Raw genomic sequence first — 23,763 nt, forward strand, 5'->3', positions numbered from 1 at the left:
TAAAACGCTCTTCTATCGGCTTGTTACAATTACTTATTTATTAAATGGCAGATTTTTTATGTAGTAACTTTCCCAAATGTCTTAATCATTACCAGATTGCTTCAGAAATGACCTCTAGTTCCTTTAGCTACATTTTCATAATAGAAAACGTTACTTGTATACAGAAAATATATTTGTATCGTTCGAATCAGCTTCCGTTACAGCGGCTCGAAATATATCACTTCTATATTAATGTTATAAACGTGTCCGAACTAATACAAATTACGCTGTTGCGAAGAAAAAAAAACATAACATTCAAATATCCCGCCTTCATTTCATGATCGATTAAACAGTGTATATTGAACTTAAACAATATAAATAAACTCGTGTGTTTGTGTCTGTACAGATAATAGGTGTTGTTTGATCTTTTTATTAAATCTGCCATTATGTTGATACTATATTATATCTGTTGACAATATTAGTATTATTAAGATATATACGTGTTTAGTCTGCAAGTTTTTATTGTAGTAATTACGTACGAATGACTGTATAGATACCATTGTATATTCAATTAAATTTGAACCAATTGAGATATCGATTATATTGTATATCATACTGGAGTGTATAAAGGAGCGGATTGAGTCAGCATAGTGTCATACTGATATTTAAATTTATTATCGAACTTTAGTGCGTCGAACACTGTAATGATTAAAGTGCTCTGTTTGACTTTAAACAAACACTTTATGTATAAATTTCTTATTAGGATCTAAACTATTGAGTATTCGTAGCATTAGCTAAATTTGTTCGATACATTTTTTTTCTTCTGAAAGTTAATGTGAAAGGGAAAGGGTCTTTTAAGCGAGCAAATTGACTGGAATTATGATATATGGTTCCTTGGATTTACTTTAAAACATCACAGTCCTCTCGAGAAGAAGGTAAAACTTTGTTATGTTTATTTTTAGAAACAGACTGCAAGATTGTTTAGATAATTGAATTGTTAACCTTTTGTACCTAAAGACTTCTATAAATATAACCATGCTACCTGTTTACTATAGACAAACAGACAGACAAACAGAACATGTTTTTGACGTAATCAGTATAGTTTTTGTCATACAATTTACATATATGCATTTATAATTGTCAACTGATCAAATAAAGTTCAAACAATAAATACATTTTTTTTCCACATAAATAAATAAATAGATTTCCTATCACTTTCATTGATCTCATTTGATAAATCAATTTTTTTTTATTTTATTGCTTCCGTGTTAAAAATCTGTTATATCAATAAATTAATCCCGCTTTTCTAAAATAGAAAATATAATAAGTAAATAAAAGAAAGTTTGGTATGCAAGTTATTTAATTATCCATTGTTATTTTTGATAATGATAATAATAATAATAATAATAATAATAATAATAATAATAATAATAATAAAATAGTAATAATAATAATAATAAAAATACATCTGTAATAATAATAATAATGATAATTTATTACTCCATAACATATGTTATTTTTTATATTTTAGATGGATTTAATTGAAGCAAACTCTACCCCTGATTACGCACTTCAGTGTATTAAATGGTGTATAGAACACGGTGACCTTGCTGCACTGACGGAACATTTAAGACACCATCATAGTAAAGTGAAACATGAAATTATTCCATTGTTATTTCAAGCTTTCTCAAACCAGCAGGTAGAAGTTGTTAAAATTCTGCTCCCCTCGCTAGATCAAGAAATATTGACACTATCAAGTTTAAATAGAGGAGCACTTTTGAACAAACTACTTTGTAGTGCTGTTGAAACTGGAGATGTTGACATTGTAAAAGACTTGATAAACAAAGGTGCTGATTTAGATTGTAATTTTCACGGCAAACCTATATTACACATCGCCGCTTGTTACGGCTATACGGACATTGTTACAGTTTTAGTGGATGCAGGCAGCAAAATAGACAGTCGAGACAGATTTGGTGATGGTATAATACATTCCATTCTCACCTCACAGTCTTTATCGAAGGTAAATAAACGTTTTAACGAAGAAGAAAACTATAAGTTTCTTTTATAATGTTACATGAATCTTTTAGCTAAGAATAAAATATAGACTCTATTTTGTCTCATAGTTATTTACAAATATATCATGTACAAGAAAAAATGGGAAAAAGATGGATCTGTGTTTAAAATGATTTCGTATACATGTTCCATATTTTCCCCACGACTCTATACACTACTTTAGAATTATCATTTTGTACATATCCATTAGGAGCATACTCAATTAACTGGTGTGTTAACATGTAATATTAAATGTTACTGTCATTACTGATTTGCTCGGCATTTTTCAGGGTACCGTTGTTCGGCTTCTAATCAAACTTGGTGCTAGCCCACTTGTCAAATCATCTTCTGGAAAACTACCCATTCATATTGCTGCCAAGAATGCGCCAGATGTTCTTAACGAATTTATCCAAGAGGGAGCTAATGTTAACATAGTTGATGACGTCAATAGAGAAACGCCATTACATATCGCATGTGGCGCCGCCTGTCGGGAAACTATTTTGACTCTTATACAATCTGGAAGTACCGTTAACATAACAAACAGACACGGACAAACACCATTAGCAAAACTTTTAAAGTTCATAAACAATGACCTTGACTTCCATACAAAAACCCGACTTGACATAGCAAGAACGCTGATTTCTCTGGGTTTTCGTATGAATTGTCAAACGTCATGTACACAATATTCTAGAGGTCGAGATAAAGGATATGACAAATATAAGTCACTCAAGTTATCACTTAAATCACCTTCTAGTCTCCAAAATCTATCTAGGATTGCAGTGAGGGGTTCGTTTAAGTTCGATTCAGACATTGTGAAAGACATTTGTCAACTCGATATACCTGTCAATCTGAAATCATATTTATTGTTTAATGATGTAAATTTGTAGTGTCAAAATTACTGGAAATTTCTTTTTCTAAATATTATCGTAATTTTATTACACGTTTAATTGAATTTGTACTGTTGTATTGTTTTAATGAAGGTGCTACTGACCAGTATTAATTTATAAAAACGACATGCTGGTAAATTTGACAAATAAAATTACAATAATTCTACCGAATTTATACTTTTATTTCAACCATTGAAATACTTACGGAAGCGTTGAAGTGCTTACACACAGCAAACTCTTTATATTTTGATACAAATCTAAACTATATTAACTTTTATGAACTTTATAAGAAAAACATTAATTGAAATCAAATAAGACTTCAGAGATTTTTCTAGAAAAAGTTACACTATTTTGCTTTGAATATTTAAAGTTTTTAACATTTTTGGATGTTCATTTGCGATGTTTGTTTATCATATTCATATTTTAGAAAGGTTGCATGAGACAATGCTATAATTTTTATAAACTCTGTATGCAATGTATGTAGGTGAAGATTATGCTATAATACGTTCTTATTGATTTTATTAGTAGAACTTACATGAGATATATATAGATTATAAACAGTACTATTTTATTGTTCTATCATGCGGTGGGAGGGTATCGGGGTGGGAGTAGATGATCTCTTTTTGTTATATTATGAAAATATATTGCCAAAACTGTTCACGATTGAATCAAGTTACAATAAACAGTATTGATATGAAATGACATCCGACATCGCCACTTAAAGGGTGGACGTATTAGAAATATGATACGACCTAGATATATGATGATAAATAATATTATATTGAATTGGCACGTAATGTAAATCTAAAAAATTACCAAAGTATTGATACTTTGTCAAGAATAATCTTGTGTACAAAAGTGAACATTATAATATGGTCATAATGTCACGTATTGTTTACGATTGTATATCCTTAGCTTGTGCAGATGTTATGTTTTCCTTACAATTTAAATGACACTGACAACTTCAATATTGATCCTCTGTCTATTAGTTAGGACATATCTTTCTTCGGTGAGCATTTAAATACTATGTATATGGAATATTTCGTCCTTAACATGCCATCACTTATGCTGGACTGAGAAGAAAGCATGACACTTATTTGAGCCACAAATTTGAGTTAACTGAAAGTAACCCATACTAAAGTCTTGTGCAATATGAGGAAAAATAACTGTAATTAAATCAGGACTCGAACTGATGTTCCCAGGTTTAAAACGAGCCAGATATATGACCTACAACGCATCTGCCTTTCTAAATACAAACGATTTACTAATTTCAATTAAAAATAATGTCGTGTAGAGGATGATAAAAAACTGCGTAAAGGATTATAAGACAATTATTTGTACTATTGTAACTAACATTTTCCACAAGTATCAACAGATTTAGGTAATTATATTTCTATATGTATTATCTAATTGCAAAGGGTCAGTTTAAACATAATTAATTACTTAAATTAAAACAATTGAAAAATAGCCTTAAGGTTGCTCTAGCTTGCTTTCTGGAATCAGCCAGAACTTGTTAAATATGAGCACATTTGGTCACAAACCCAATAGATCTAGGGCTCGAACACGAGAGTGATAGGCATCTACCTCTTTACCTTACTTTTAACTTGCCCTTTAATGTCACCTCCGATCAATAAACGTCTGATTGATCTTGAACAAACATCGTCCTGACATCTGAACGCTTTAAAAATGAAAAACAAAATATCAGAGAGTGACGAAGTTTACCAGATATACAAAAACTATTAATGTATGTTATACCTTAACTGCATCAGAATTTCTATCATATTTGATGAATGGAACTTATTTTGCTACGTGACTTCAAATAAAAAGATATACTTCAAACGTACATTTGAAGTTCAGTTTAAGTAGTTTTCAAAGATAAGAAATGGCACGTTTCTTTTCCATTTTATATACGTCATCAGTCAGATAAGATTTCAAACTTCCTTGATATAAATCTCTCAATATAAGGCGTAGAAAAACATTTTTTTCCTTCATTAAAATTGTAATTATATTAGTAAATTGTTGTTTAATGTTCATATAATAAACGTGTTCAAGAAAAAAGAAGGAAAGAACAGGGCCACTTTATGACCATTATTTGAGTGAGCCGCGTCATGACAAAACGAACGTAATGCGTTTGCGACCAGCATGGATCCAGACCAGTCTGCGCATCCGTGCAGTCTGATCAGGATCCATGCTGTTCGCTATCAGTTTCTCTACTTGTTATAGGGTTTGTAAGCGAACAGAATGGATCCGGATCAGACTGCGCGGATTCGCAGGCTGGTCTGGACCCATGCTGGTCGCAAACCTATTATGTTGGTTTTGTCATGACGCGGCTCATTTATCGTTATAAACATTCTGTGTATCTCTACCAATGATACTTCTCTTTTCATAGGGTAATACGGTGAAGTGCAAATTGGTAACCCGAGAACTGCAATAATACCCGAGGCGAAGCCTCAACGCTATGCAGCCATTCAGAGAACTAGAAGATTACTCGCCCCTTGGGAATATTTCCTGTTTATATTTATTTTCAGAATGATAGATCGGAACAATACCGTGTGATGACACATTACTTAGGCTATATAGTATAGTTTACGTGAGGTTTAATAACATATATTATAATTTGACTTTATTTCAAACAAAATTTATCGTATGTTGTAATATATTGGTATTCCTTCCACATATTAAAGGTGTTGATAACTGTTTAATGACAAGCTTGTAAGATGGTAGGTAACTACATTATCACGGTATAAGCATACTGGTCACATAATATAGTAGTCTCCCTTTATCAAACAGTTATATGCATATACGGATAGGGGTAACCTGTTGGTTAAGGTACCCGCCTCTTAACCAAGGGATAGGAGGTGCGATCCCTACTTTGGCCACAGCCATGTTTCCCTATAACAAAAACAGTAGAGCAAGTTTCAGTACGCGAACTCGAGAGAGGTTCAAAATAAAGCACTGAATTTCCTCACATTCGGGCTGGCGGTGATAAAAATTATCAATAACATTACATTTGTGATATGAACTCGTTTAAGATTGACATTGTATGACAAAACTTAAATTAATTATGAAGTATTCTGCAAGATCACACAATCTGAAGAGCGTTAAGTCATATTAAATGTTTGTGTTTCTTTTAATCAAATGTCAAATAACAGCATTTTGAAAATTTCTTTGCTATTGAAATCATTAATTTTGTAAATGTTTACTTCATATTACGCGAAATTAAGACACGGGGTAGAGACAGTTACTTACCGATTATTTCTTTTTCATATAAAGCAAATGACATTGTAAATGTAGAAGTTTCCTTAAGGCGAAAGTCAGGCATGGTTATTTTAATTTTCCATCAGCTACAATACAAGATCTTAAAAAGAAGACTCAAGCGAACAAATTCAAGCAGTTGATTTATTTCTATCGAACAAAAAATATTTTATTTATTTCAATTAAAACGTACCTTTTTACGTAATTTGCGTTATTTGTAAAATGATATGTCTTTTCCACATTGAAATATTACGCATTTTCAAAACATTTTTAGACTTTTAAATGAAAAGAACAAAGTGGCGATAATATTATGTAAAATACAGGAAATAAACTTTATAAAATAATAGAAATAAAATAATTATTTCATATGAATACATGTACCGCACATTCCGTTACTTGTTAATTAAACTCCATTCTATATACATTCATAATTAAACTTCTAATTAAGCAGAATATTTTAGCCAATAAACGATCTGTACTTCGTACGTAAAATTAAAGTTGTTTTATTTTCTATTTATACAAACAAAAGACATTGTGAGTTATTTTTACTGTTAATTCAGGTGTATCATTACATAAATGGTGAGGGGTAATAACATAAACTAACAACTATATTGGTACACGTTAGTATATTGTTATTTGTCGACTCAGTTTGACAATGTTTAAACATCTTCTGCAGTAAGTTATAAAAATCTTGGTTGCTTGGTATGGTGGCATATTTCTGCCACCAGATAACCATATAACTAACTAGTTAATTAAGAGGTTAACTAGTTACGTAACTAGTTAACCTGATACCAAACTAGTTAATTATCAGGTTAACTAGTTACGTAACTAGTAAACCTCTTAATTAACTAGTTAGGTATCAGGTTAACTAGTTACGTAACTAGTTAACCTCTTAATTAACTAGTTAGGTATCAGGTTAACTAGTTACGTAACTACTTAACCTCTTAATTAACTAGTAAGTTATCAGGTTATCTGGTGGCAGAAATATGCCACCATAGCTTGGTAAAAAATATTATCGTTAATGATTCTCATCGAACGGAAATTTCTGTAAATGTTGCAAGAGTTTTATGCAAAAATGTATTTAGGAAACATGAGGTAGTAAAAATAAATATTTTGATACGTTGATTTTAAATATGTTTGATACGGATTAGGCAACATATTGGAATAAGCTTGATGTTAACAAAAAAACCCATCTCAAATACCTATGTAAGTGTTTGTTTTCAACATCTTAAGCAAAGTGTAACTAATACTGATTACTAACTAACTATTTCAATTTGAAAGCACAATAAACGTAAGAATGTGGTATCTAAGTGAAATATTAATTCGAGTTATCAGCTAGCTTACGAAACGTCAGTGGTTCTATTCAGGTGCCCGTTTGTGTCTGAAATAATGCACAGAAGGGCGCCTGAGATCTTCCTCCATCAGTAAACTTGAAACGCCGCCATATGACCTATACTGTGTCGATGTGACGCAAAACCCAATCAATCAAACAAACAATTCCAGTTATTACTCTTTGTAAATGTCGTGCTCTTAAAACTTTTCTGTCTACCCATCGATACTTTTATTCTTACATTGCTTTTTGCAAATCTTTCTACATGAGACTCCAGATATGAAAAAGTTAACCGCCATTATAGAATTACATATAATTGCAAGCTCGAAAAGTAAATCATAGGAACTGGTGATATCACGAATAAATCCTCCAAAGTATCCTCCGAGGCAAAATCCTACACCTAGAAAAATATTCCATATTGAATATATCGCCCCGTAAAGCTCAGAAGGATATATCTCTAGTAGAATTACTGGAATTTGTGGAAAGAAAAGTCCTAAAGAAAATCCATTGAGAATAGCACCTACTAATATACCAAAGTAAGATCCAGTAAACAAGATGACAGCATGCGATGCTGCAATCATCATCGTAAAGACTGTAATTTGAATCAAACAGTTTCCCGAGTGGAATATCAATTTTGATGCAAGTGTTACAATTCTTCCAGCAAGGTTTGCAAGCCCCATGTATGAAAGGAATAACGCACCTGTTGCTCTACCATATCCTTTGAGAATCATGTGATCTACAAGGAAATTGCTTTCAACAAAAACGCTAAACGCTATAAGTAAACCGTTAATAAGCAATGGATACAGTCGCCATTCCTTAAATACACAACTATCAAAAAGCTTTCCTCCTGAGCTAGATTCAGTTAAAGGTTTTGAACTAACGGTGTCTTTTTCAATGTAGTAGATAATGATACCACATGGAATCAGATTTGCCATAAATGCTGACATAACCAAGAGAGTTCCATTCCAGTTATATTGCTCAAGTAAACACTCAATGAAATAAGGGAAACAAAACTGTCCAATACTAGGGCCTGTATATATGGCCGCAAATGCCGCTTGTTTCCATTTCACAAATATATCATTAATAAGCACTTTTGGTCCAAAGGAAGTTATTGAAGCCCCGATTCCCGCTATGACACCAATACATAAAATCAGCACCCAGATACTTGTTGCAAATTGTGCAAGAAACACACCTGCAACAACAAAACACGACCCTAATATTACACAAACTCCTTGTCCAAATCGTACTGCTATAGGATTCCATAGAATAACTCCTCCTAAGTTGAATGCAGTGAATAAGTTCTGTATTAAGGCGGCATCAGAACTTTTGGAGCTGAAAACTCGGATAAATTCCGGGTATAAAACACTCAAGCAGTAGCCAAACCCTATCGAGAAAACGTATATCAACACCGTTGTAAACACAAGACAAAATGTTTGTACATTTAGACAAGTTAACCTATGTTCCTGTTCTATTATTTTCTCACTTGTATCACGAAATGTCTTCAAATTCCCATATGTTATAACATTTCCGTGCTTAATTACATCGGTTTCTGCAAGTGTCATATCGACAGTATTATTTGGAGACAATTATTTTCAACAATGATGTTTTATATCAATTAGAACACCGATGTGATGAGTACAATCATGTAATATTTCTGGCTGCATTGGTTGGAAATGATTTTCTTTTATGCAAATTTGAAATTGGAAGTTTCTACATTACTTTTAACACACGTTGTATCATAATACAAAATCAGCCGCGCCATGACAAAACCAACATAATGCGTTTGCGACGAGCATGGATCCAGACCAGCCTGCGCATTCGCGCAGTCTGATCAGGATCCATACTGCTCGCTATCAGTTTCTCTACTTGTTTTAGGGTTTGCAAGCGAACAGCATGGATCCTGATCAGACTGCGCGGATGCGCAGACTGGTCTGCATCCGTGTTGGTCGCAAACGCATTAAGTGACATTAGTTATAGCTTCTGTATTTGTTTAAAACATGAGTCATTTCAGGAGAGATGAATACTGCAAAGAAAATGTTTAGAATGCTTTGGACACACGTAGTGGAGTTGCACTCAAGTAATGATTATATATTTTTATATGTATAATATTTTATATTAGTTTCAGAGACGATTGGTCTTATAAAAAGCGGACGATTGTTATTATAAAAAGCGGCGTAATAATTTGCGTTTATGTATTCTGTTTAAAATATAATAATAATTATGCATTTGAATGTATATCTCAATCAACAGCTGTATTATGAATCAGAAAGTTTGTAGCTTTAAACGTACTGCTAAATATTGAACTTTTAATAAAGCGACACATATTTATCAGTTAAAGTTGTCGTAAGCCAAAACATAGGCGAGAAACTGTAGGCGCTCAACTTAATTAATAGTGAATACATACATTTGTTATAATTGTATCAACAAAATTTTAACTCGGAACAATACACAACTGCTATATATCAATAAAATAATAACGTGAATAAATACATTATTTTTACAAATCTACAAGATTTTATTTAACAAATGGTATATATCAACAAGAAGTGTTGCTGAAAAATACACAATTGCTATATATTAACAAAATAAAGACGTGGGAAACACACGATTACTACATATCACAAAAATAATTACATGGAAAACACACATCTGCTATATATGATAACGTGGAAAACACACAATTGTTACACATCAACATAATAATAACGTGGAAAAACACATAATTGCTGTATATCAATAAAATAGTGACGTGAAAAAAACACTCAATTGCTATATATCAACACAATAATGATTTGGAAAAATAAAAACACACAATTGCTACATAACAACAAAATAATAACTTAGAAAAAAACGCCATTGCTTTATAACAACAAATACAAATTGCTTCTTAGAGTATATTTCATTTCTACAAAAATAGTAAAACAAAAAGAAAATGTCAAAGTTTGAAATTTAATTCTATATTGAATGTAGATAATAAGTAATAGAAGGAGCATCGAAACACGAGGCTATCTGATTTGTACGAGGGGGCGTAGCCCCCGAGTATTAATCAGATTGCCGAGTGTTTTGATGTTCTTTCTCTTTTGTATCATAGTCAAACATAAAAACACGTTCCCTGTTGTCACAATATGAAACCCCGGAGAAAAGTAACCAATGAACGAGCATCTAAATATGACATTTCTGTCGCTTTCGTCACAATAAGTAAACCCCAGCAAAAATGAGCCAATCAATGGGCATGCTCTGGAGTGCGGGTAACTAATACCTGCACTCCAGTTAACGCACGGTGCATGTATATGTATACGATTTAACTCGGACACATTTTCAACAAAAATGTCCCCAAACTATGATACAATAATGATTTAGTCGCTTCATTCATTTAACCCTGAAAGTGTTTTATACACAAAATACCCAGGTGTTAAAATACATGTAAATACACAGGTGTTTCAAAAATAAGAATGTCGTTGCATTGTCTTAATATCGAATATGGAAGAGAGGCAAAATAGACTATGTGAATTGTGTGATAAGCTAACAATTGAGGATGAATTTCATTTTGTACTGGAATGTAACATATTTAAAGACATACGTATGAAATATATTCCAAGATATTATAGGCAGAGACCTAGTATGATGAAATTTGTTGAACTTATGAAAACAGAGAACAAACGTTTACTTAATAACATCGCATTATATTTGTTAAAGGCATTTAACAAACGGCAAGAGTTGCTTAACCGTGATTAAAATACAACACTCTCGTAAATATGATAAAATGTGTATTTATATAAGAATATTATTGCCATGTATGTATATATTTTTTGTATATGTCTATATGCTGTACCATGCATACGACTAAATAAACCTTCTGTTCTGTTCTGTTCTGTTCTGTTAAACATAAACATTGCTGTGATATTTATAGTTCATATAATCATACTTATTAGAATTATATATGAGCCGTGTCATGACAAAACCAACATAATGGGTTTGCGACCAGCATGGATCCAGACCAGCCTGCGCATCCGCGCAGTCTAATCAGCATCCATGCTGTTCGCGTACAAATCCTATAACAAGTAGAGAAACTGATAGCGAACAGCATGGATCCTGATCAGACTGCGCGGATGCGCAGGCTGGTCTGGATCCATGCTGGTCGCAAACCCATTATGTTGGTTTTGTCGTGACACGATTCATATGTTTTACTCATTTAAAAATTATTTGTATGCAAATCTGGAAACAAAGTGATCCCCCGGAAGCATTAATAACAACAAAACCACATAAGAATTGTAGACTCGGTTTGATTGAGTCTGTACATGAGGGATAATGAATAAGTGCAACATCCCTCACGCCCCTAGCACCGGCTTGAGCGGTACTCAATTCTCAACACTTAATAGTGCTGGCATCAATGATCCCGAAGGACCGGAAAAATATAACAACACTGAAGTGAAGTACGGGGCAACTTTTTACAGCTGCCACACGGCACTTGACACCTGCTGTTGTGAAGTATAAAAATCTGCAAGTCCTTTGATAGAAAAAAAGGATAGTATAACGGACATTCCATTACGTCACATGCAAATGGATCATTCGGTCTTTGTTTCCAAATCAGGAAATCACAATAAGGCAGAGGGACTAGTTCCAAAACATAAACCCCGTTTTTTGTCATTTGAGCCGCGCCATGACAAAACCAACATAATGCATTTGCGACCAGCATGGATCCAGACCAGCCTGCGCATCCGCGCAGTCTGATCAGGATCCATGCTGTTCGCTTACCAACTCTATTACAAGTAGAGTAAGTGATAGCGAACAGCATGGTTCCTGATCAGCCTGCGCTGGTCTGGATCCATGCTGGTCACAAACGCACTATGTTGGTTTTGTCGTGACGCGGCTCATTTTAACCTTTAAATTGTAATAAGGTTATCCATTTATATGTTAGAACTAGTATCTTTCAAGGTTAAAGTAGAAAAGCACCATCATAACATATTACAGACCATATATTACGTGTACATGTATTCTTTCTATCTTCATAATGTTAAATAACGCAATTAACGCGTTTATGACTTATAAAAATATTTACTTAATTATCTTTTTTAATGATTAAATACTTAACATTCCTGTATATACTTGTCTATACGTACGAATTGTACGTAAAGGTACAAATGTAGTACCAGATTCTTAGTGTTTATGGTATTCCGAACAGTAATCGTACACACGACGTAATGTGATAAGATTAACATAATGTATCTAACTATATAAGTGAAAATTATCGCCAACGTTTCATCTTTCAACACGCTTCTGATAGTAAGAAATTTTAGATTTGTATTATAGAAGGTAAGAACTTTGAAGTTTGATTTTGTTTCTTAAGGTTTTGAATATATCTCAAAGAAATGAAACAAATAGTTCTTGACAGAAGTAAGTAAGCTTTCTTTAGTCGTTATGGCGTATATTAATTTTAGTTATGTTATATTCACAATTTATTTAACAATCATCAACTAAGGTTCTGTTGCTATTTGCGAGTAACAATGTTATTTCTAAGTGATTAAAACACAAAAAGTAAAAATGATTCAATTTGTACTTTTATTTCAGAACCATGTACACAGAAAGTTTCATCGTACTTGTTAGTATAGGACTGATACAGGCAAATGTGTGCTGTTTTCCTAAACAGTATGAAGCAAACCAGGGCTTGATGAAGGCAACCGTTAAAAATGGTCAACTTTCAATTCTGTATGTGAGTATCTTACAGTAAATTAAAGTATGTGTGATCTTAGTTTTGTTTAAAATACATATTTTTGACAAGATGAGCGATGGTATGTGGAGGAAGAATTAATACTTAGTTGTTCAAATGCAGGGATTATATATTTGAAATCGTCATTACAAAATATTTGTTTACATTGATTCGCAAGGAAAATGGTGGGTATATCTTCGCCACCTTCGAGAAAATTTTATAAATGTACAAGTTTACATTTATTTGTTTTCAGTTGTAATGCCATACATATGAATTGTGATATGACTTATCTGAATGAACTCAAATTAATTTTGTAGTTTGTAGCGATATATAACAAAACGAAAAAACAAAACATTACACTGAAAGGTCATAAAAACAGATTTTAACTTTACGAAAATATAGTTCGATCCAATAGATAAATTACTGATGAGCACACTATATATATATGTATTTTAAATTCTACTAAATCTTTTTTTCTTGTCAATATATGATGATAATATGTTACTACGATACTATGATACTTTGAATATGATGATATGCTAACTGCAAGTGGAAGTATCTCTTCTGTTCTGCTGTATTAAATAACTGGTTTTATATTTTCAGGGCAATCTTCACTATTGGTTTGATGGCATAAGCAAGAAAGAATTGTTTATAGAAGATCTTACAGTAGACGGTTACAATACAAGAGTTACCGTCCTTAAGGATTATAACGTTACGGTAAATGTGTAACAACATATACAACATTTCATCTTCAGCTCCGAATTGAAACTTTCATAATTATAAAAATTGTTCAATATTTTAAAAGTTTACTCAACTCACCATGGTATCTCTTTCCTTTCGTAGTACATGTACTTTAAAAGAAATTGTTTTGTATGATTGTTCAATGTAAATCACACAAATTGATATTGCATCTACAAAACAATTTCATAACTTTGAAAGTATACTTCCTTATTTCAGAATACAAAATATGTGATATCTGGCGATCGATGCAGTCAAAAAGCTTTGACTCCATTTAAAGAAGGCTGCATACCAGGTAAGTACCAGACATTTTATTTCTCAGAAAAATATAAATACATGAGTATAAATCAAGCTTAATAACGCAAATACCAGATAACGTGAAATCAGTGAAGGCAGAAACAAAGAAAACTGAATAAGACATACCTTTTGAAAACGAAACGAATATGACAGTATGCTATTCTCTTTTTGTATTTCAACATAGATTGGGCGACTAAACTTGTTTCCTCGAATTACGGCTCTCAAAATTCCGGCATGAATTTCAACGTATACAACAACAGTGCGGGCTCTGTAACGTCATTCCTTATTTCTACCCAGGACTGTTTTCCCATACTTGACGTATCCGCCATTCCGCACGGAGGTGAGTGGATATTAGTTTAATATTCAATGTAAGAGGATACATCAAGTACAAAAAGAGAGAGCTCTTTTACTCATTAAAAAGTGATATATGTTGATTATAAAACAGTATAGACATGATAGATAAAGCTAAGAAAGCCCTTATAGACATGCGTAACTGTTTACGTAACAATAATTTTACTGTTACAAGTTCGATTAATTGATTTATATAAAAGTAGACAAGAATGATCTTAGGGCATTGCTTTATAGGAACTTGTTACTGATTTTTCTTAAAGAAATATCTGATTACAGTAGTAAGGCAGCTAAACGAGAAGATGCTCCAAATCAACAAAAATGACTTTGCCAGTGATAAGGGCGTATGATCACACAATCTGACAAATACAGCGCAAATAAATGATTATTGTTCTTGAGAAGATATACATGATATTTGTAATTTTACCTATGTTTTACATTAAAATAGAAGATATAATCTCTATTTCAGCGAGCCCCTACATGCAAGTTGTTATGCCCTACAACTTTACAGTTGGTATAAGTGACAGCTCAGTGTTTGACATACCAGCTATCTGTAAGCAAAGCTCACTGGTAGGGAAATAATACCTCGACGTTCAACGTGCAAATAGTTCTTATTGACAGATTATCGAAACTTGATGCAAAAATGTAATACAAAGCTTGTTTAAAATTATATGAAAAAAAAACAGTATAAAAAGAAAAAAGAAACTTTTAGATATAAGATGAATACTAAAAGACGGTTTGTTGTTTTGCATACTTAACATTAAATGTTACTTAATTTTTATAACACCGATTTCAATATAATTATATCAATTTCAGATAATAAAGACGAAAAAATAAACAATTCTTATTTAATTCTTTGTTTAACTAAGAGTTACAAAATTATATAGTGAATATAGTGACAACGACTCTTTAAATCAAGAAACATACACTGACAGAAAATCCAAAAAAAAATAGGTTGCAATGTTGTTTTTAATGAATAATCCGGCTAAAAACCAAACACGGATACTATTTTGATACATTAAGCGGAAGTATTGAACAATTGAAAGCAATGTTACGCCTTATTTATATTTGACAAATTTATGACAAGAAATAAGAAGCACATACTTAGAGAGATTTATAACCATGTTGTCAATGAATACAAATTCTAACAAATAATATTAAATTAGAAAATAGTAATACACATAATTCGTTTTCTATGACGTGTTTCATGTATGCGTATATATCAGTCATTTATTTAGTAAGTGGTAGAGCTTTGTGATGTGATATTTAAAAAAAATTCTATCAGTTTAAGTTGTTAAAGAGTTTTGTACAGAACAACCATTTTGATAACAAAGGGAACACATCTACACCCTTTTTCACGTTTATCTCTAAATAAATACGTATTTATAGTAACAACCTTATTTTTGCATGCTCGGTTTACTGAAATGATAATATGCTGGTTACAGGCTATATAATAGATGTTTTCTTAAAGATCTTGTAGAATTGTATATGGTTTTATACCAAAAATATAATGCTCAAATGAAGATTTATTAATATTGTAAGTTCCAAAAAGCATTATTTGTAAAGATATAACCTAATTTTATATTTCATGTTAATAAACGGAGGTTCTCAGAATTCTTTTTCCTATAAGGTCTAAGTCAAATTTTTCAATAAGAAATGAATTAATGCATATATTTTAATGAATACATATAATGTTGACAAATATTTGCAGTACATATTTTACATATTCTTCGATGTTTGAAAATTGTTTGAGAAGCATAATTATATAAATATATATTTCACATAAGTTTGGTAACAAACTAAATTACAACATACAGGATCTTTAAATCAGAAATTATAAAAAATACATCTATTACAAAATGAAGCTCTTACTTCAGTAAGTTACATGCAACATTTTCTTTGATTTATTGGACTTTTTACATACCCTATTACATGTACATCTGTTTCTTTAAGGAATCTATGAGAAGATACACTTTAAATGAGAGTATTGTAGTTTTCATTCTTTATATATGACTGGTATATATGCAAATGTTTTCCGAGTCCAAAACATTATAAAGCAAATCAAATGCTGATGATGTCAACAGTAACAAAACAGTTTTATTCTTATTATCATGGTAATATACATCACAAGTGTTTCACAATACATATTTCATTAACACCAGGACCTGACCTTATTTAAAAAGATTGGATTTCCCTTGTGTCTTGGGTTTCTTTAAAGGGTTGAGGCATCAGAATTTATCTCTGATCGTAAGAGGCGACTAAATGGGTTCGAATAACTGAGGTCTATGCAACTCTAAGCTCAAGCAGATGATGTAGTTTTTACTTTAAGTTTGTAACGCCCGAGGTTAGCCAAACTACTTTCCTATTCCTGCGCCAAAAGACCTATACTTTGTTGTGCGCCGTAAATAACCAAACAAAATACATAGATCTGGATAAAAAGGGAGATAATATAATGCAGGGTCGTACTCTCAGTGCCTGAAAGGGCGGATGGACCCTCATTAAGCCTAGAATACATGCAGTAAAGTCGCCCAAAATTTTGAGATGTAGGCCGGGCTTCTATCCTTTTACTGTGTTGTTAATAATATCTAAATCATCATTCCTTCTTGCTTAGAGAAGTTTACAAGCTTTCATGTGATATCATGTGAAATGTAATCATTTAAACATTAAAACTAGGACATTGGTTTGTTTAACTACCCAGCTATTATAAACCGGTGTTATCAGTTATCATTAAGTTATATTTAGATTCCAACGCGGGTATACTCATGTGAGATACTACAATATTAATACATCGAAGGATTTTATAAACAGGTAAGTTGTTTACATATTAATGAAATTTCTTGTCATATTTTAACTTATATATGTTCATTATCTTAGAAAAGTCATTAATATTGAGATATACTTGTATGGGATATTGCAAACACGTGAACAAAAACGTTTAATTACAGACTTAATAAATGATGCCTTGTTTAGATATTTTATATGAGTTGTGGTGCCACATACTGTGTTTATAAGGTATGCCAAATATTAACTGTTCATTATTTCAACGTCTCCTCCGTGTAATGTTCATAAACGCTTGTATATGTTGTATTTAGCTTATCTGGATAGAAGCAACGCTTATTAACAGGTTGAATATGAGGTATCGCATTGAAGGGTGCATTAAATCGCTTGAAATTTCAAAAGTAGAAATGATTCCTCAAAAGTAATTCCTATGCTATCACTTTGACATTTATCATACATGTTATCATGATTTCAATCTTCGTCTAGAAATAATTCATTCACATAACAGGTGGCAAAATAAGTCGTAATACAATTATATAGTAATCTTTCTTTTTTTTCGAATTTGTCAGGAACTCAACATTACCGAGGTAATACATTGTAAACGACATTTAAAACAAAATTATAATGAACTGTTTGATTCTATTTTATATGAAGTCAAGTCAATTTTCATCTTGACTTAGCATTTAGAATGGCGTTACGTTTGCTGAGCCTTGTGGCGCTATGTGTTGTCACTGTTTATGGACAAACCAAGTACTGCTGCCATCCGGTGACCTGGGAATCCGTTAACTTTCTTCATGAAGGACAAGTTGCCTCGGGAACAAAGAAAGCAGTATTTACTGAGGTTCGTTTATACATACTTTTTAATACAGTAAAATTAGAATATGTCGGTCGAATGCTGAACATATATAATCATTCTTATTATAACAAATGTTAAATATGCATCAAATATATTTACATTTTGTACTTAATAAATAATATTCTGCTTTAGCCGGTGATAGGGGATTAAAGACGGTAACACTTACTACTACCGTTCGTGAACAAGCTAAATCAAACCAGGGTCTTTCAAATAGAAATTTTAAAAGACCCTGATCAAACCGAGCCTTCAATATTCATAACGTTTTGGACGTTCTTTCGGGATACCTTTTTTCTAGCTGTGTCCTTGTCCAATAAAAATCTGAATTGCTTTAAACAATTTATAACAATTTGATATCATCACAGGGTACTGAAATGACGTCAGTTGACGGGGACGGACACAGGATAGCTTCACTATCAACACTGAATTCTGGAGGATTCAAAGTCAATGTACAGATAGTACAACTCTTTGATAAGGTAAATTACATTACATTAAGTGTAAGGATTCTATGACTCACCGTTTAAGTGTGTAAACTCGCCAAACTGTGATCATTTCCAGATCTCAGTAGTTCCTCGAAGCAGTTCTTTTGCTCCTGGCCATACGATGCTCATTTGGTTTATATAAGATGGGGAAAATGGCAGCCTTTGTAGTATCTACACTTATTTGGTATATAAGACACACGCAAAATAGGAACTTTGTCATAGGTATACTTACTTAGAATCTTTAAAAACAACACTAAAATGGCGGCCTTTGTATAAACTACACTAATTTGTTATACATGTATATGAGACACTGAAAATGGCGGCCTTTAATTGTCATATTTACACTTATTTGGTACATTCTAAGGTAAGGAAAGTGGAGACCTTTATGATAACTTCACATATTTGAAATATTTAAGATGTAGGAAATGGTTAGCTTTTTTAACAGATACACTTATTTGGTATATATTATATACGGATAACGGTATACTATCACGCTATGCTGTCTAATCGACACTTGGTGTTTACATTTGGTGTTTACAATAGGGAAATTACGAGCTTTATAATATACCTAATATCTTATTTGGTATTGTGTAAGACACGGAAAAAACAGGCTATAGGTGGTCGTATGAAAAACTACTGGGTATTTAAGACAACGAAAATGTCGAGCTTCAGATGGTCGCATCGACACTTATTTGGTATATCAAATATTCGGAAAACGACCAGCTATTTTATGTGATTCAAACCATACTTGGTAAGTATGAGACACAGGAAATAAAGATCTACGCTTGATCGTATCGACGATTATTATAATTTTAGTACACAAAAAACTGCCATATAGACACTTATAAAACAACATGGTCTTGACTTCGGCGCCTTTTCTGAATGCTTAAGATGTTGTAAGGGCCCATTGTACTTTACTGGGCTTTGTTTTTGTTTGCTGATATACTGTTTTGTACTATTTATTTAATGTTATGTAATGTATTTTATGTGATGAATTGCTACTGCAGGGAGTAATGTACACAGTACAGAGTGGAGAATGCAAGCAGACACAGTTACCTCCCTGGACGCCAAAATGTGTACCAGGTAAGAAATTAAAAACAGAAATAATAACAAAATGTGTCCCAGGTAAGAAATTAAAAACAGAAATAGTAATTCAATTTCTATGGCGCATCACACAGATAAACAGAGACATTTTGTTGGACATCGACAGCTGTCTTACTATAAAAAAGTACTTAAATAAAACATGAACGTTTGTCAATGATATTTCAGAGTATTTTACGGAAAACATTTTTATGGTGTGTCTATGTCTTTAAAATCTTCTGTTCCACAAGTGTTGTATCCGTTATCTATTACTATCATATTTAATAATTATGAAGTTTATCGGACAAATCGATACGGGATATTTTCTTGGTAAGTAACCAATGAACATTAAAATCTCTGGACGACTTAAAGATGCTTTTAATATCTTGGTACAGTTTTCAATTTGTTGGGGTCTCAGAATGTAAGAAAGGTACAGGTTGTGAGTTTATATGTATAGTGCCACCAATGCTTTCCAGCGTTTTAATTGTAGTAAATTGGCTATAAGACTAATTACAACATTGATATTCAATCCAATGTTTATTTTAATTAAACAATTTGAAAAAAAAAATGAGTTACCTTTACTGGGATTTGAACTCCAGACCTCTCGCTTCCTAAGCGAGCGCGAAAACTCTTCAGCCACGGTGAATTTATATGTGAACGGCCTGAAGAAAACCATATTATTTTAAATTAGGGCTTGTAACGACTTTAACTGTTGTTTAACACAGATGTAAATAATCCTGGAGCTTACTATAAGCATGTATATTTATAAAGAATCAAAGGGCTGCAAGTTCTCTGGTATTTTCTGATCTTTGCAATCTAAATCGTACTGTATATCTGTATGTATTTTCCTGTATAAGTTTATTTTTATGTATTATAATTCATTTTGCAAGGCACCAGAGTTTGATACATACGGAATTCTGCATAACTAGAGTTGCATCAAAAAATCATTTATGTTCATTTTTTACGACAGCCACACTTTATCCTTGTATATCATGGCTACTTCCTTAACAAAGACACTTAAAAAAGAATTTAAAAACAAAAATGTTTCCTCGACTGGGATTTGAACTCCAGACCTCTCACTCACTAAGCGATATATTCCACTACTCGGTTTGTGTAGTATTCGGTAATCGACATCGCTAAAAATAGTATTTTCATTGATAAAATCATATTCATCCGCGTAATTTGTGATTGTGCATTTATTGACAATTCTATAAGCCAACGCTATTTTTAAACTTTGAATGCGTTGTAATTTGTTGGATACTTGTAACAAAATAAAAATATTTCTTTCTTTTAAATCGCTAGTTTTAAGCTGTTTTGAGAACTACTTGTTGTTAGGTTTGTCGTAAACTTCTGTGTCAGAGATTGAATGTCCGCTTTGTATTTACTTATTTTCGATCAGAAAATACAATAAAACAATATTAGAAATCTTCGACCATTCGGGAATTATTTTGCTTGAAAATTAATGTGCCTGTCTTTGACCATCTTTACGCAGTGATCTCCCCTGAATTTTTCGGCGTTAGTGTACATATAAAAGGAAGTACCGCTTCAAAAAAGTGGACTACTTTCGGCATTTGCAATTAACAGCATTAGACTCTGAAATTTCGCTACCATTATGTTTGGTCTGACGACCCAAACAAATAAAAATACTCATTTGCTATATACATTAAGCTTTCTTTTGCTGATTTTGTAATGTTGGCAATTTGTATAATTATAGTGATTTAGCATTTTGTATGGAAGCCAAAATACTACTTAGTTTACATTTTGCTACATTTACAACACATAACTGCAACTTCAGTGCTACTTCTTTAGTTGTTCAACATCTAATATGTTCTTAATCCGTTATAAACACATTACTTTAACACAAATTTGACATTTCTAAAGAATTATTAAATAAAAAAGAATATTGATTACTGATGCATAATGTACCTTTAGATATCTTTAATTTGGATGTAAATTCAACAACCTTTCGACGTTTCAATGACACTATTTGATCTTGTTTTAATACAAGCTTTTCCTTTTTAAAGACAGTGCAACACTTCTAAAACACTCATACTACGGAGTTGGCGACGATAAAATTGATATAGACATATATGGTATACAGTCCGGGCCTAACACTATATATCTGACAGTATCGTCTGCTGACTGCACGCCCATGTACCAGTCTGCTTATGGGACGGCCTGAAGGAGGTCAGTATTTACAACATTTTATCACTCTTTTTGGCCATTCTAAATGAGATTAGACTCAAATAAACTTAGACATACTACTAAATTGTAAAGAGCATAGCGTATTTTATCAAAAAAGGAAGAATATGAATTAAAATAGATATTACAATATTTCTTATTAAATTTGAAATAATCATCAATATTTGCACACGTGCTACAAGCATGTGAGAATATTTTCAACCATGTTGTTTTCATCGCAAAATTTCATATTTGTAGTAGAAATAATTTCCTTTATTCCCTTAATGAAGTTAATCTGCTTTTCATCAGAATAGTTTTCTGTGTTGTTTATACCTCACGTAAAACCTTTTACTATATAGCCTTATGTCACGTTTCATGGTGTTATTTATCCTGAAAATGAATATCTTTTGCAATGTTCCCCAGGGGCGAGTAATCTATATAGACTGAAGAAAACTTAAAATGTTTTAGTTTCTCTCCCCTGATAAAAAATGCAAAGCGGTGAAAAATTACATTCGTAACACATGTCTCTCAAGGACATTTCAAGCAACCCTTGAACTAAAAAGAAACACCCTCGGGGGTTTAATGTGTGCTAATATGCACTATCCCCCCTGAAAGACGTGTTATTTTTTAATAATAACATTATATGAACTATATAAAACACTAGTACATGAACATGTGCAGTTCATCCAAGACACATACATTATACAGACGCTCATTGTTGAGGTAATATCAAAAATATACACAACTTTTCCTCTTTTTCAGTGTCGGGATTGGGCTTTAAATCATACACGAATATTACTCTAGGGATCAAGGATAAAACAGTGTTTTTGATTGTGCCAGCAATATGTACCAACGCTACAGTACACCCAACGGTTAAATCTCTATTCTTTAATGCAAAGTCTACGTTAATAACCTTAACCTTTGCGAATTATAAATTTATTCTAAGCTCCCGCTTTTTGAGAGAAAAAAACCTTGATTAGTCTTGCCCACCCATACTCGTTTATGGCAAAAAGGTCAAGGTTCAAAAGGACATTTTTATTTTTATACAAACTATCTCTTTATATATATATATTGCCGTTTATAAAAAACACACAGAAAAAAATGGTCCTCTCAGTTGTTTTTGTTTGTTGTTGTTGTTTTTTTTTTGTTAATGAACATGGCAAGTTATTCGGGAGCAAAAGTTATCATCTTAAGAGATTTTAACTTCGTCAGTTTCTTTCTTTTACAGATGTATGTTCCAAAAACACGGATTGTAACTGACAATAGACAACAGAAACACAGATAACAGCTAGCTATTGATGTTTATTGTTATCAAAATGCGAACAGCGAGGTTACCGAACATGTAATTTGACTATAATAATGCTTTTCTGATTTTGTGTTTATTGGTTTAAAGTATTAAAAAACTGAAAATAATAATTTTGTGTTTTTTTTTGTCTATTTTGTACGTAGATATAAATATCTGTTGGAATATTTCTTTTACCCAAAGGTATTCAAATTAATTTATCGTAGTGAATCCGGACAGCCAAATTAATGCTATAATGCTAACAGGAAAAGAAAAATATGTTTTTATGGGTATAAAAAGGGTTGTCAAGTGGACAAATTTTAGCTAATTTACCCTAAAACCATTGATGAATTTGTTTGTCTGGTGGCTGTTTTTGTGCCATGTCGTATATTCGCTTCGCGGGGGCCAGACGAAAAACACACTAATATGACAAAAGTGTTTCCTTCTGAAAACAAGATAATCAAGATAATGCGACATAGTCACCTCTTTGTCGTATTTCGTGATTTCGCCTGGC

General features: G+C 32.2%; 4 protein-coding genes across 6 annotated transcripts; 3 read left to right on the forward strand and 1 right to left on the reverse strand.

Moving 5' to 3' along the window:
- The first annotated feature begins 615 nt into the window (after nucleotides 1-615).
- Nucleotides 616-3,213, forward strand: LOC132752793 (ankyrin repeat and SOCS box protein 8-like). The gene is made up of 3 exons (XM_060743178.1): nucleotides 616-914; nucleotides 1,511-1,999; nucleotides 2,322-3,213. The coding sequence occupies exons 2-3, from the start codon at nucleotides 1,511-1,513 to the stop codon at nucleotides 2,916-2,918; spliced, it is 1,086 nt and encodes a 361-aa protein (XP_060599161.1). The 5' UTR covers nucleotides 616-914; the 3' UTR covers nucleotides 2,919-3,213.
- Nucleotides 3,214-7,490: 4,277 nt separating this feature from the next.
- Nucleotides 7,491-9,065, reverse strand: LOC132752790 (monocarboxylate transporter 13-like). Its single transcript, XM_060743175.1, has one exon. It carries the CDS (start codon nucleotides 9,063-9,065, stop codon nucleotides 7,719-7,721), a length of 1,347 nt encoding a protein of 448 aa, XP_060599158.1. The 3' UTR covers nucleotides 7,491-7,718.
- Nucleotides 9,066-12,671: 3,606 nt separating this feature from the next.
- On the forward strand, nucleotides 12,672-15,434 carry LOC132752795 (uncharacterized). Its single transcript, XM_060743179.1, has 6 exons — nucleotides 12,672-12,816; nucleotides 13,072-13,213; nucleotides 13,814-13,927; nucleotides 14,168-14,243; nucleotides 14,430-14,585; nucleotides 15,063-15,434. The coding sequence occupies exons 2-6, from the start codon at nucleotides 13,076-13,078 to the stop codon at nucleotides 15,173-15,175; spliced, it is 597 nt and encodes a 198-aa protein (XP_060599162.1). The 5' UTR covers nucleotides 12,672-12,816; nucleotides 13,072-13,075; the 3' UTR covers nucleotides 15,176-15,434.
- A 1,821-nt stretch (nucleotides 15,435-17,255) lies between these two features.
- LOC132752782 (uncharacterized) lies at nucleotides 17,256-21,968 on the forward strand. 3 transcript variants are annotated; one of them, XM_060743161.1, is made up of 5 exons: nucleotides 17,256-17,401; nucleotides 18,026-18,212; nucleotides 18,590-18,700; nucleotides 19,714-19,789; nucleotides 21,811-21,968. In XM_060743161.1, exons 2-5 carry the CDS (start codon nucleotides 18,060-18,062, stop codon nucleotides 21,966-21,968), a joined length of 498 nt encoding a protein of 165 aa, XP_060599144.1. In that variant the 5' UTR covers nucleotides 17,256-17,401; nucleotides 18,026-18,059. The 3 variants fall into 3 exon arrangements, with proteins under 3 accessions (XP_060599144.1, XP_060599145.1, XP_060599146.1); XM_060743162.1 differs by having other exon boundaries at nucleotides 17,259-17,401; nucleotides 18,052-18,212; XM_060743163.1 differs by having other exon boundaries at nucleotides 17,260-17,401; nucleotides 18,059-18,212.
- Nucleotides 21,969-23,763: the final 1,795 nt, after the last annotated feature.

Source organism: Ruditapes philippinarum, unplaced genomic scaffold (genome assembly GCF_026571515.1).
Source record: "Ruditapes philippinarum isolate M1 unplaced genomic scaffold, ASM2657151v2 ctg280_1_1_1_1, whole genome shotgun sequence".
Taxonomy (NCBI): Eukaryota; Metazoa; Mollusca; class Bivalvia; order Venerida; family Veneridae; genus Ruditapes; species Ruditapes philippinarum.

Coding starts and splice junctions, on each gene's coding strand:
- LOC132752795 (XM_060743179.1), top strand. CDS start 13,076: ATGTACACAGAAAGTTTCATCGTACTTGTTAGTATAGGACTGATACAG. Junction 13,214..13,813: donor GTCAACTTTCAATTCTGTAT/GTGAGTATCTTA, acceptor TTATATTTTCAG/GGCAATCTTCACTATTGGTT. Junction 14,586..15,062: donor ATCCGCCATTCCGCACGGAG/GTGAGTGGATAT, acceptor TCTCTATTTCAG/CGAGCCCCTACATGCAAGTT.
- LOC132752790 (XM_060743175.1), bottom strand. CDS start 9,065: ATGACACTTGCAGAAACCGATGTAATTAAGCACGGAAATGTTATAACA.
- LOC132752793 (XM_060743178.1), top strand. CDS start 1,511: ATGGATTTAATTGAAGCAAACTCTACCCCTGATTACGCACTTCAGTGT. Junction 2,000..2,321: donor CCTCACAGTCTTTATCGAAG/GTAAATAAACGT, acceptor GGCATTTTTCAG/GGTACCGTTGTTCGGCTTCT.
- LOC132752782 (XM_060743161.1), top strand. CDS start 18,060: ATGGCGTTACGTTTGCTGAGCCTTGTGGCGCTATGTGTTGTCACTGTT. Junction 18,701..19,713: donor TAGTACAACTCTTTGATAAG/GTAAATTACATT, acceptor TTGCTACTGCAG/GGAGTAATGTACACAGTACA. Junction 19,790..21,810: donor GACGCCAAAATGTGTACCAG/GTAAGAAATTAA, acceptor TCCTTTTTAAAG/ACAGTGCAACACTTCTAAAA.